Raw genomic sequence first — 13,215 nt, 5'->3', positions numbered from 1 at the left:
CTACCCAACACTGTTCACCTCCCATATAGTTAGCCCCGGGGCTCACAGAGGACAAGTATTAGGTCCAAGGGTCTTCAATTTGGTTGTGAAGCTGGAGAGGATTTGACCTGGTACGTAAGAAACCTCCCACTTGATTTCGTTGCCAACTGCTAAAAGACAGGAAGGAAGGGGTCAGCCCCAGGTGCACGAGGGACACATTCTTCCACGTTCCACACCCCAAGCTTATGACTGTGGGTTGTTTTTACTTTATGTCTTCTGTGCCCTGGACTTCAGCACTCATCTGGCAAACCCACTGACATACAGAGATGGCGCAAGACACCTGTGCCTCCCTCAGAGGCTCCCTTCCACACCCCCTCTGTGTACTGGCCATGGTCTTGGGTCCAGATGCACATTCACACTCACAGATACAGAGACCACCAGCTGGTCTGTGGCTTACTGAGTCTGTGAGAGGATACTGCCCCGAAGCAGAATATGTGCACACAGCACTGGCTCCGCAGCTGGATCTCTTGCTGGTGAGGGAGGAGATGGCGGGAGTGGTGACAAGATACCAAGCACAAAGAAGCCACAGGAGGCCGGGCACGGTGTCTCACACCTGTAATCCTGGCACTCTGGGAGGCTGAGGAGGGTAGATTGCCTGAGCTCAGGAGTTTGAGACCAGCCTAAGCAAGAGCAAGACCCTATCTCTATTGAAAGTAGAAAAACCAGCCAGGCATTGTGGCAGGCGCCTGTAGTCCCAGCTACTTGGGAGGCTGAGGCAAGAGGAACTCTTGAGCCCAAGAGTTTGAAGTTGATGTGAGCTATGACACTACAGCACTCTACCCAGGGTGGCAGAGTGAGACTCTGTCTCAAAAAAAAAAAGAAGGCCACAGGAATTGTTTGGAGCAGCCAGGAGCATGTCCTAGGTCCCCACTAGCTGCCACCGTCCTCGCCCACCTCACCAGGGTGCCGTCATCCACACTACAAACAATGTTCCCTGGTGACAGACACCACTGGCTTCCTACCTCCCCCATGTCCAGGGAACAGGGTCTGGAGGAGATAAGCCTGAGGTGTCCTCCTCTGGAGAAGGATTTATGCTGTTCTTCACATGCACACTTCACAGGGCATGGAGTTATGTCGTCAGCTGTGCGTGCTGTAATGTGTGTGCACAGAATCCTACAGGCTGGGGAACTTACAAAAAAGAAATTTATCTGGTTCACTTTCTGGAGGCTGGGAAGTTAGTGATCCCACCACTCTTAATAGCATCACAATGGCAATTAAATATCAGGGTGGGTTTCAGGCAGAAACACTGACCACGGCAGAGAGCACACCATGCCTGCTATCGCCACAGGAGCCTCTGCCTTCACAAGGTCACCCTGGTCTAACCAAGAGGGTGAGTGTCTAAGTCAGCTACTCAGAGGCCGCCTGAGGAGGGTCCAAGAGGAGCAGACCCAGCTTGGGAGGCCTCCTCTTTCTCTTCTATCTCTGTGCCCCAGAGGCCGTCCTGGGCTCTGCACTCAGGAGTGGGGCTTCTAGTTACTGCCATAGTTCTCACCTCATTTCCTCCTCACAGCATGGGTCTAAGTTAGTGTACTGTTACCAGTAAACAGGAAAAGGGACAGAGAGGGGATATGGGTCTTAGTTTCCGGTGGCTGCCCTAGCAAAGTGCCACAAACTAGGAGGGTCAGACAATGGAAAAGTGTTCTCTCACAGTTCTGGAGGCGAGAAGCTGGGAGTCAGGTGTGGGCAGGGCACACTCTTTCTCCAGGCTCCCATGGAGGATGTGTCTCTCTCAGCCTCTGGGGTTCCCAGCCATCCCTGGTGTGCCTTGGCTTGGAGACGAATCCCCCAGCCCCCACCTGTCATCACTAGGTACTTCCCATGAGTCTTATGATCTTGGATTTTGGACCCATCATATCCCTGTGTGACCTCATTCCTTGCAGAAACCTTTTCTTTTTCTTTTTTTTAGAGACAGAGTCTCACTTTATTGCCCTCCGTAGAGTGCTGTGGCGTCACAGCTCACAGCAACCTCCAGCTCTTGGGCTTAGGCAATTCTCTTGTCTCAGTCTCCCGAGTAGCTGGGACTAGAGGCGCCCACCACAATGCCAGCTATTTTTTTGTTGCAGTTTGGCCAGGGCTGGGTTTGAACCTACTCCCCTCAGTATAGGGGCCGGCGCCCTACTCACTGAGCCATTGACCTTTTAAAATAAGGTCACATTCTGAGCTCCTAGGGGTTAGGACTTCAACACATCTTTTCCAGGAACAGAGTTGGATCTGTAACAATAAGTAATGTGCCTGAGGTGACTGACCCAGCTGAGAATTTGTCCTCTTCCTGTTAAACTCCGGGAGGCATCCCCTCCCTGTGCGGGGTTCAGATTTGAATTCTGTGGACAGCAGCAAGAGGGCAGCGTAGGATACCATGAGGCAGTTTGGCAAAGTTTGATCTCCTCTGTGTAAAGCAATGCCATTCATACCGCAGGGGAGTAATTTTTTCAGAATGTAGATTGAGAAATGCTATGCTAGAGGTTCATTTTATTTTTATGTTTTTGAACATTTTACCTTTCCTTTAACGTTCCTTAGAGAGAGATCATTCCTTATATATTGATCAGTGGTTAAATGTTAAATTTACTGTGGAAGGAAAGTAACCTTTATTTTTTTCTGCCTCAGTGGGAGACACCTTTGCTTGCATGTGCCACATCGTAAGTGAACATGCCTGTTACACACACACTGACAACTAGTTTTTTATTGATAAATAATTCACACTCCATAAATGTCACCATTATAAAGTGTACAATGTCGTGGTTTTTAGTAGCCTGAGAAGGTTGTACAACCATCACTAATTCCAGGCCATTTTTATTACCCTTCAAGAGAAATCCTGTACATTGGCAGCCAGTCCCCATTCCTGACCCTCAGATCCTATCAATACCAGTCTACTTCTTTCTTCATGGATTTATTGTGGACTTTTTTTTTTTTTTTTTTGAGAGAGGGAGTCTCACTATTTCGCTCTCAGTAGAGCACTTTTACATCACAGCTCACAGCAATCGCAAACTCTTGGGCTTAAGCGATTCTCTTGCCTCAGCCTCCCAAGTAGCTGGGACTACAGGTGCCCCCCCACAATGCCCGGCTATTATTTGTTTATTTATTTTTTTTGTGATTGTTTGGCAGGCCGGGCCAGGTTCAAACCCCCCAGCCCCAGTGCATGTGGTCAGTGCCCTAACCACTTAGCAGGTGCCGAACCTGTGGACTTTTCACATAATGGAATCACACAGCGTATGGCCTTTTGTGTCTACAGAAAGGCACAGCATGGGTTAGTACCATATTTCTTTTATGGGCAAATGGACCCTACCTTGTTCGTCCATTCATCAGTTGACCAGCTGTCTTTTAAAGTGTTGTTTAAAAGAAATGGATAATAGTAGCCATTCCTGGGCAGAAATGAGAGAACTGGGGCACTTTATAAAGTCATAGTTTTCTATACTATTTAAATATTTTGCATTGTTTGTGTTTTACCCTTAAGAAATGAAGTGATTGATTTTTAAAATTCTATATACTTGCAAAATTTAGACTGTGACATTTGTAATGCAACTGATTCCTCAAGTTAGGAGTTCCACCATAGACATCACTGCTTCATCAGGAGTGGGAGCGGCAGACCTGCTGTGGCTACGGGGGCTGGGGGTTGGCCAGGCTGTACCTGTAGATGGGTGACTGGCTTCCTATGTCACCCCTCAGCACTCCCCATCCATACATGCACTTCAGCAAAGTTAAAATCACTTCCTGGACGGGTCACTTCAGGGGGACTCCAGAAGAGTCAGATTAGCAAATGCTGAAATGGAAAACATGCTCTTTGCCTGGATCCTGGGAGGCGGCTGCCGGCAGAGCAGCTGGCGCAATAGAAGCAGCTGTGTGCAGGACACTGTTTGCCTGCGAATCCCAAGTGTGTGCCTTCAAAACATCAAGAACTGTAAGATCTGTTGGCTGATTGTCCATCAAAATAAAGAATTGATAGCTTTTCAATGGAGAAAAAAACCATGTTGGAGAACAGAATGGAAATCAAAATCCTGTTTCTTTTTTATTGTTGTTTTGAGACAGAGTCTCCCTCTGCACCCTGGGTAGAATGCTGTAGCATCATCATAGCTCACAGCAACCTCAGACTCCTGCTGAGTAGCTGGGACTATCACACCCGTCCACTAGTTTTTCCACTTTTAGTAGAGATTGGGGGTGGGGGGTGTCTCGCTCTGGCTCAGGTTGGTCTTGAACTCCTAAGCTCAGGAGATCCATCAATCTGGGCCTTCCAGCATGCCAGGATTACAGGAGTGAGCCACTGCCCCTGGCCTCAAAATCCTGTTTATAGTAACAGTAAAAACCAAAGACTTACATACATTCAAGAACTTTTATACTAAGAAGATTCAATATAGTGAGCATGTCAATTCTAACTTAATTGTTAAATTTGACATGATCTCATCAGAAAATTCAATAGTTCTTTTTTTTAACTAAGAAAGCAGAGTTCTTATATGGTAACTGTGAAAATAGCCAAAACAGCTCTGAATAAAGGGAGACTGAGGAGAGAGCATTAGTGATCCCAGTTATTAAAACATATTGTAAAGCTATCAAACCGGTTGGTATGTGGACAAGAGAAAAAGAGACCCAAGAAATAGACTGGCCACATGTGGTCACCAAAGGAGACAAAATTAGCAGGAAGAGGTGGTTCCTCAGCCAGCTGTGAGAACATCTGGCCTCTGCCCGAGTTACAAAGCAAACTCAAAATGTATCAAAGATTGAGAAAAATGAAGTTATGTGTGGACCAGAATGAAGTATACATTAAAATAAATCATTTTGAGGGAGAGAAGATCTTGTTAAACATGACGCAGAACTCAGAGATGATAAAGGAGGTGGGGCATGGCGGCTCACCCTGTAATCCCAGCACTCTGGGAGGCTGAGGTGGGTGGATTACTTGAGCTCAGGAGTTGGAGACCAGCCTGAGCAAGAGCAAGACTCTGTCTCTACTAAAAATAGAAAAAACAGCTGGATGTGGTGTCCCATGCCTGTAGTACTGTTGTGCCTGAAATGCCCCCCAAACAGTTTCCAGCAAAACAGTCCGAGACACACTCCGATATAAAAACAAAAGGTGAGCTTTATTTAGCAAGCTCGAGCTCGGACCCTCTCTTGGCAAACATACCAAGGAAGGCCCCAAGCCTAGGGGGTTGGAAAGTTTTATAGGGTACAGAAAGCAAGAAGGGTGAAGAAGGGTGGGGTACATTTTTGATTGGTGGTCGGGGTATGGGGAAGTATGGGTGATTGGTGGTCAGGGTTTGGGGAAGTACGGGGAGGCTCTGGATTGGTACAGGTATGAGGGGTGGGGGATTTCCTAACTGGGGTCTTAGGGTGGTATGAAGCAAGAAGGGTGGGGAGCACTTCTGATTGGCTGACTGGGGTGCTTGATTTCGGGGAAAGGCCAGGGTTTGGGGGAAGCTGAAGGCTTATTATCTAAGATGGCAGCGGGGGCTCAAAATGAGGAACAGAACTTAGGCCGTAAACAACAAAATGGCGTTGGTCTGGCTCTGTCAGTACCAGCTACTCGGGAGGCTGAGGCAAAAGAACTGCAAAAGAACTGGGAGTTTGAGTTTGCTGTGAGGTATGATGCCATGGCACCCTAGACTGGGGCAACAGAATGAAGCTCTGTCTCAAAACAAAAATAAAAGTCATAAAGGAAAAGATTGGTCTCTTTGACCCTTAACTACATAAAAATTTAAGAAAATAATCCTCTGTTTGGCCACCTCCCCAAACTTAACTTTATATGAGTTCCAAAGACAGAGGGCAAGGGGTGGGGGAGTGTTTGCAACACACATAACAAAGGATAAATTCTTCAACATTGCATGTGTACTTAGAAATCAGTAAAAAAAAATATATATATATATATATATTATATATATACACATATATATATAGGAATCTTGATATATATATGTGTGTGTGTATAAAGACTCCAAGAAGTAATGTGTAAACCACAGTTAACACAGTAAGAAATACAGAAATGGTGTTGATTTAGAAAGAGACCCAATCTCGCTCATGAACAACCAACCATGAGATGCTGTTTCTACCTGTGCCAGCCCTGAGCTCCAGCAGTTGAATATAAATTTGCCGTACATGAATCCTGTTTCGCAGATGCTGTTGGCCTGTGGGCTTGGGATTAGAAACAAACTAGTGTTGCTTTATTAGAGAGAAAGTAAATCTGTCAAACTGAAAATCCACATACTCTTTGGTCCCAAACTCTTTACCTGAAAACGTTCCTGTGTGCAAATTATAGGTGCAAATTGTGTTTCTGCATTGTTTTTAGCAAAAGCACAAAACGACCTGTTTATTCATCCCCGTGTGTAAATAAATGATGTACTTCCTCATCATGGAGACAATGTAGCAGTTTAACCATGTTGTGTGCTAGTATGGAACAATCTCTGAGGCAAAGAGAAGAATTAAAGTGAAAATCAGGGCCAGGCGTAGTGACTCACGCCTGTAATCCTGGCACTCGGGGTGGATCACTTGCGCTCCCAAGTTTGAAACCAGCCTGAGCAAAAGCGAGACCCCGTCTTTATTAAACATAGAAAAACTGAGGCAAGAGGGCCACTTGAGCCCGAGTTGGAGGTTGCTGTGAGCTATGACACTACAGCACTCTACCCAGGGGGACAAATGAAACTCTGTTTCAAGGGCAGTGCTGTAGCTCAGTGGGTAGGGTGCCGGCCACATACACTGAGGCTGGCAGGTTTGAACCTGACCTGAGCCAGCTAAACAACAATGACAACTGCAACAAAAAAATAGCTGGCTGTTGCGGCAGGTGTCTGTAGTCCCAGCTATCAGGGAGGCTGAGACAAGAGAATCACTTAAGCCCAAGAGTTGGAGGTTACTGTGAGCTGTGATGTCCCGGCACTCTACCGAGGGCGACACATTAAGACTCTGTCTCAGAAAAAAAAAAAATTATAAATAAATAAAGGTGAAAACCATCTGAGTACTTAGACGTGTGTGAGACAATTGTTCATGCACAGACAGTATCTAGAAATACAGAAGAACCTCTTTAAGGCATTTGCCTCAGACTGAGATACTTAGCTTTTATCAAACAGCCTTTATACCATTTTGTTTCTTTCGACTGGGTATATGACCCACTTATAAAATAATAAGTAAAAAACAATTGGCTAGTGGTAATTAAAAACAGGTTTAAGTATTCACTTGAGTGTAATGAAAAGAATGTGTGTTTTAAAGGAAATGTACTTTATCTTTCAAATTAGAAAGAAATGACATTATCCGACTGAGCAATATGCAACAAGTGTTGTGGGAAAGATCATATCCTTTGAGCCCGTAATTTTAATTTAGCAAACTATTTTAAAGAAGGAATATTTTGTTTAAAAAGCCACAAAAATGCCCAGTATAGTTGGAGCAGCCACACTGTGTCACCCCAGGGCACCCTTTCTCATTCCTGGTGGCAGAACAATCTCCATTTGATTGTACAAAGCCACCAGCCACCCACACGCACAGCAGATGCTGACCGGAGCATGAGCGTGCAGTGCTCACACACTCCTGAAAACGCACTTTGCAGAAATGCTTATGCTGCGACATTAGGCAAGATCACTGTTGTGAATGGCCTTGGGACGTGATGAAAGTGACGCTGGGTGTTCTGGCTGTGCAGGCGGTTGAGTACAACATCTTCGAGGGCATGGAGTGCCATGGCTCCCCGCTGGTGGTCATCAGCCAGGGCAAGGTCGTCTTTGAAGATGGAAACTTGAACGTCAACAAGGGCATGGGCCGCTTCATCCCTCGGAAGCCTTTCCCTGAACACCTGTACCAGCGCGTCAAAATCAGGAATAAGGTGAGAGGGCCTGCAGGGTGAGGACCCAGCACCCTGCACTGGACCGTGGCTGACACCCTGTCTTGGGGAACCAGGGCCTGACATATACAGAGTTAGCAAGTGTCACATCCTGTGAGCCTCCCTCCCCTCGTCTTAGTGTGCTGTGACACTGTCCTGCACCCCTGTTCTAGAATGGCAGAGAGCATCAAAGCAGGCCAGGCAGGTCCTCAAACTTAGCAAACTATAAAAGGTGGTGTACCCCAGGGATGGGGGGCCATCCTGCATCACCCTGGGGAGTGCTCACCCCCATCAGAGGCCTCAGGATCCTCAGTTTGCAGGTCAGAATCTTAATGCTCAGAGCCGCCAGGGGCTTAACCAGAGTCCCAGAGCTCAACACCCGCAGGGCTGGCCCTTTGCTGGGAAAGGATAACCGCTGGCACCCTCGAGGGACCCTCCTTCGCATCTACCCTTTCCTCCTCTTCTCCCTCCCCCGCCATTGCCACGTCATCTTTCCCTTCTTTTCTCAGCACTGACCTCAGGGGATCCGTCTGGCATGAGGCAGGCTCTGTTCCTCCTCTAGGGTATCTCAGAGGTGAGGACTTTCTCACAGCTGAGATAAATACCCTCCTGTGGCCGACGTCTTCTCTAGCCACGGTCCTCCCATTATACTGCAACCTGCTTCCCACATGCGACAGCCGATGCTGGCCAGAAAGGCCACCTTCGTGTTTGTGTGTGTACATGTCTGTGTGTATGTGTCTGTGTACATATCTGTGTGTGCGTGTCCTTGTGTGCATATGTCTCCGTGTGTGTGTGTGTGTGTGTGTGGTCCTGCTCTTGTGTTTCTTGAGTGGCACCACCACCAATTTAGGTGACAAAATCCAGAGACCTCCTGGCATTTCCAGACTCCGGGTGCCCACAGGGATGCCCCAAGTCCATGTGTGTCTCTCCCCACCTCCCAGAAGGTGTGGCACCCAGGTCAGAGACACCAAAGCACACAGGGCTGTGTGTCACATGCAGTGGATGTGGAGCAGAAGCAAATAAGGTCTGACAGGTGGCCAGGTACAGCTGGGAGGGGACGGGGGGCTGCGTGAGGACAGAGAACTCGTGTACATCCTGGGCTCACCCACTCACAAGGCAGAAACACTCCTTGGTTGGTTTCATTCCCTCTGACTTGGTCTAAACCTGAGGCTTGTGATTAAAAGCTTCCATGAGAGCAGGGCCTGCCCTCCAGTGCCAGCTCATGAGTTTGCAGAAGCCAGAGGCCCAGGGGCTCCATAGCCTAGCACTCTTTCCTCTTGCCTATGGGTAGAGGCCAGGCCCCAGGCCAGGCGAGGGAGGAACCTGCCCCAGAGCCTCCCTGTGGCTGCTCCTTGGCGGAGGCTGGGGGTGGGGAAGATGTTGTCAGTGCCCTGGAAGCAGAGCCGGAGGTGGAGAGAGGAGTGGCCCAGGATGCGGCAAGGGCCCAGCAAGTCAGGGAGCAGGGCTTCAGGGCTGGAGGGAGGGCTGTCCACATTAAGTGCAGGTGCTGGGTCTTTGAACTTGGTGCAAAAATGGGCCTACCTGCTATAGAGAGGGAGGAGCCCAGGGCAGGGTCAGGGCATTGTCACCTGGAGAGGAGGAGGGAACCCAGGGTGGATGTGGTCAGGATGCTATCACCTGCTGGAGAGGAGGGGAGAGCTCAGGGCAGGGGCAGGGCATTGTCACCTGCTGGAGAGGAGAGGGGAGCCCAGGGCAGGGGCAGCATGCTGTCGCTGCCCCACAGTGAGACCCTGTACAGAGTGGGACCCACGTTATTCTCCAAGCCTGGGGCAGATGTCTGCCTGCCCTTAGCCATCCTCTGGTCACCTGGGATGCTGTCAGCAGTGTCCAGCAGGCTGACAGTCCCCCACCTAGAACCTCTGCCTCCAGATTTCTCTTTCCCTTCAGCCCCCGTGGGGCTGAGCCCTCCCTTCCCGCACTCCCATGGGTCAGCCAAGGTGTGGTCCCCCGTTGTCCCTGAGCTCCGTTGCCCACAGATCTGGCTCACTGGTCTCCCCTCTCTGTACTGGGTTTTCTCTCTCCCTGTGTTACCTGCCCAGGGTTCCTTCTTTCTGGAATCATTTTCCAAACAAGCTTCCTGCTCCCAAATCCATGTCTCACTGTGGGCTTCTGTGAGAACACAGGTGAAGACAGGCTGCCAAGGGTGTCTTTTGGGGAATGAGGAAGCTGTGTGTGTGTGCATGCGAGAGTATGCACACGTGTGTCTGTACGTGGTGGGGTGTGTATGTGTGCACATCCACTTACGTGTATACATCTTCATGTATGCATGTGTATATATGTTTGGGTGTGTATCTGTGTGTGTACGTGTGTATGCCTCTACGTATGAATGTCTGTGTGAATGTGTATGTGTAAGTGTGTGTATGCATAAGCATGTGTGTATGCCATTCCATACCTGTTTTGTGAGTGCACATGTATTTGTGTGTGTTAATGTGTGTGCATGCATGCTTGTGTGGCCCGTGCATGAGTGTGGGGTGCATGTCTGAATGTGCATGCATGTGTGTCTGGGGTGTGCCCACGCATACATGCACATCTGAGGTGACCTCAGGCTTCTCTCTCACTGTCAGTGCTGTGCCCCATCTGAGTGGACAGGCATGCGTGCATGCAGTGTCCATCAAGCACCCTCTCCTTTCCTCCTTTTAGGTTTCTGGATTGCACGGGGTTTCCAGGGGCATGTACGATGGTCCTGTGTATGAGGTGCCAGCTACACCCAAATATGCAACTCCTGCTCCTTCAGCCAAATCGTCGCCTTCCAAACACCAGCCCCCACCCATCCGGAACCTCCACCAGTCCAACTTCAGCTTATCAGGTAGGCACTGCTGTGGCCCTTGTGGGCGTGGACACGTGGAAGGGGGTGTGGGCTGCCCTTCCTGTCCTCCTGGCGGGCAGAATGGGCTAGGGCTGTCACTAAGTGGTGGGAGGCTCCATGTTGGGGCAACAGTTGACAATGATCTTGGTTTACAAAGAGCTGGCCCCGCACTATCTCTGTGCTCATCCTCTGCGCACTGGAGTTTCACACTCATGCCTCTGGCGTTGGACGTGGGGTAATGGAGAAGACTCTGAAGTGGCTGTAGTGGCCACTTGCTGGCATGTGCTCTGAGCTGCCTCCAGCCTGTTTGGTCCACTGCAGTACACCACATACTTTCATAGCCCATGATTTTATTTTATCCTCACAACTTTGTGTGTAGAGTGATATCCCTATTTTTTACAAGAGGAAACTGCAGCCTCCAGAAATTCAGTTTCAGAATACCAGGGCTTGATGAGCCACAAATATGTGTGAACAAAATCTCGTGCTGACCTCATCCCTCAGACTCACATCAGGCCCCAGAGGCGATTTCACCAGATGCCCACTTGAGAGCAGGAACTCACACGTAGAGAGTATTGAATGGCAATGTGTCCTATAGACCATTTGGGACGTTTGCAGGGGCTGCCCTGGGCTAGGTACTAGGAATACAGGGAGGACTAAAACAGAGGGTCAACAAGAAAAGAGCAAACAACCCCTTTCCTTTGTGGGCAAGAGACTTGAACAGAAACTTCTCTGAAGATGACAGGCTAATGGCCAACAAACACATGAAAAAATGCTCATCATCTTTAACATCAGAGAAATGCAAATCAAAACCACGTTGCAATATCACCTAACTCCAGTTAAGAGTAGCCCACATCACAAAATCCCCAAACTGCAGATGCTGGTGTGGATGTGGAGAGAAGAGAACACTTCTGCCCTGCTGGTGGGATTGCAAACTAATAACAGCCTTTTTGGAAAGAAGTATGGAGAATTCTCAGAAAACTAAAAGTTGATCTACTGTTTGATCCTGCAGTTGCATTACTAGATATCCACCCACATGAACAAACATTATTTTACAACAAAGACATTTGCACTAGAATCTTTAATGTAGCCCATTTCATAATTGCCAAGTCATGGAAGTAGACTTTACATGTTTTATGTTTACTCAGATGGAGTTGAAACATATTCTTCTTAGTCAAATATCTCAAGAATGGGAAAAAAGTATCCAGTTTACTCAATACTGCTATGAAACCAGTATGTAATCACTCATACATTCATATGAATGACAAATATATTCCAGAAAGAAGTGGGGGGAGAGGAGGGATAGTAAAGGGAGGAGGCAGGGCATTTGGTGGGATCTCAGCTGAGGCACACAATGCAAGGGTACATTTTAAAACAACTAAGAGTGTATTATAGGCTCGGCGCCTGTAGCTCAGCAGCTATGGCGCCATCCACATACACTGGAGCTGGCAGGTTCGAATCCAGCCCTGGCCTGTCAAACAACAATGACAACTACAACAACAACAAGATAGCCAGGCGTTGTGGCGGGCACCTGTAGTCCCAGCTACTTGGGAGGCTGGGGCAAGAGAATTGCTCAAGCCCAAGAGTTGGAGGTAGCTGTGAGCTGTGATGCCACAGCACTCTACCCAGGGGAACAGCTTGAGACTGTCTCAAAAAAAAAAAAGAGTGTATTATAAATGTCTTAGCACAAAAAATAAATGAAGTGATACTTGTGTTAATCAGTTTAAGCATTCCACACTGTATATCAAATCATCACATTGTGCCCCATAAATGTATACAGTTATTCAATAAAAATTAAATTAAAAAAAAGAAAATGAGTAAAAAAATACAAATAAACAAAACAGAGGGTCAGCTCTCAGTCTAGCCCAGAATTGGCCAACTTTTTAAAAATACCCAGATAGCAAATACTTCGGGCTTTGTGAGCCAGGAGGTGAAATCTGGGTGTTCTATGCTGTAGCCATTTAGTGAGCAACCATTTAAAAATGTGCAAACCGTTCTCAGGTTATAGGCTATGTGAAAACAGATGGTGGGCCAGATTTGGTCAGGGCACCAGTTTGGCAAATCCTGGTCAGAAAAGGTGATGTGCTTAGAAAGAAAAAGAGAGAGTGGAAGGGGCAAAGAGAGGAGGGACGGGGTATCAGTTTAAACTGGGGTGGGAGACTGTCACCCCCTCAGGAGGTGTCCCTCGGCGCGCGCGCAGTAGGGGCATGAACCAAGCATCTCGCTTTCCATGTCGCTCTCTTGGAAGAGCTTCTAGTGTTTAAGGGTAACTAACATGTTTTCGTAAGATGGATCCTAAACACAACTCCAGTGTCTCACTTGATGTGCAGTCAACAAGCCGGGATTGGCTTCCATGCTGGGAAAGGTCGTCTGGAGCAACACACAGCCTCTCAAGGTGTTTGCAAGCTGGACCTCTGTTCTCAAGCTGTGCCATTGAAACATTGCACAACTGCAATTAGACATGGACAGAAGATCGCCCTCCCTGTTATTCTAGAACAAGAATAACAAGGAAATGAAAAGCCTAGGGGGGCGGAGCCAAGATGGCGAACTGCAGCCAGCTTTTTACAGA

General features: G+C 48.1%; 1 protein-coding gene across 3 annotated transcripts in view; it reads left to right on the top strand.

Moving 5' to 3' along the window:
• Window positions 1–13,215, top strand: part of CRMP1 (collapsin response mediator protein 1) — a 100,477-nt gene that overhangs the window by 74,037 nt on the left and 13,225 nt on the right. For all 3 annotated transcript variants that reach the window (XM_003800192.2, XM_012811638.2, XM_003800193.2), the window contains exons 12-13: window positions 7,646–7,825; window positions 10,484–10,649. In XM_003800192.2, the coding sequence (XP_003800240.1) occupies window positions 7,646–7,825; window positions 10,484–10,649 (346 nt within the window). The remainder of the gene's footprint in view (window positions 1–7,645; window positions 7,826–10,483; window positions 10,650–13,215) is intronic.

This window comes from Otolemur garnettii, unplaced genomic scaffold (genome assembly GCF_000181295.1).
Source record: "Otolemur garnettii isolate 467f Iridium unplaced genomic scaffold, OtoGar3 scaffold00171, whole genome shotgun sequence".
In the NCBI taxonomy this organism is placed as follows: domain Eukaryota; kingdom Metazoa; phylum Chordata; class Mammalia; order Primates; family Galagidae; genus Otolemur; species Otolemur garnettii.
This window is presented reverse-complemented; position numbering and strand designations above follow the sequence as displayed.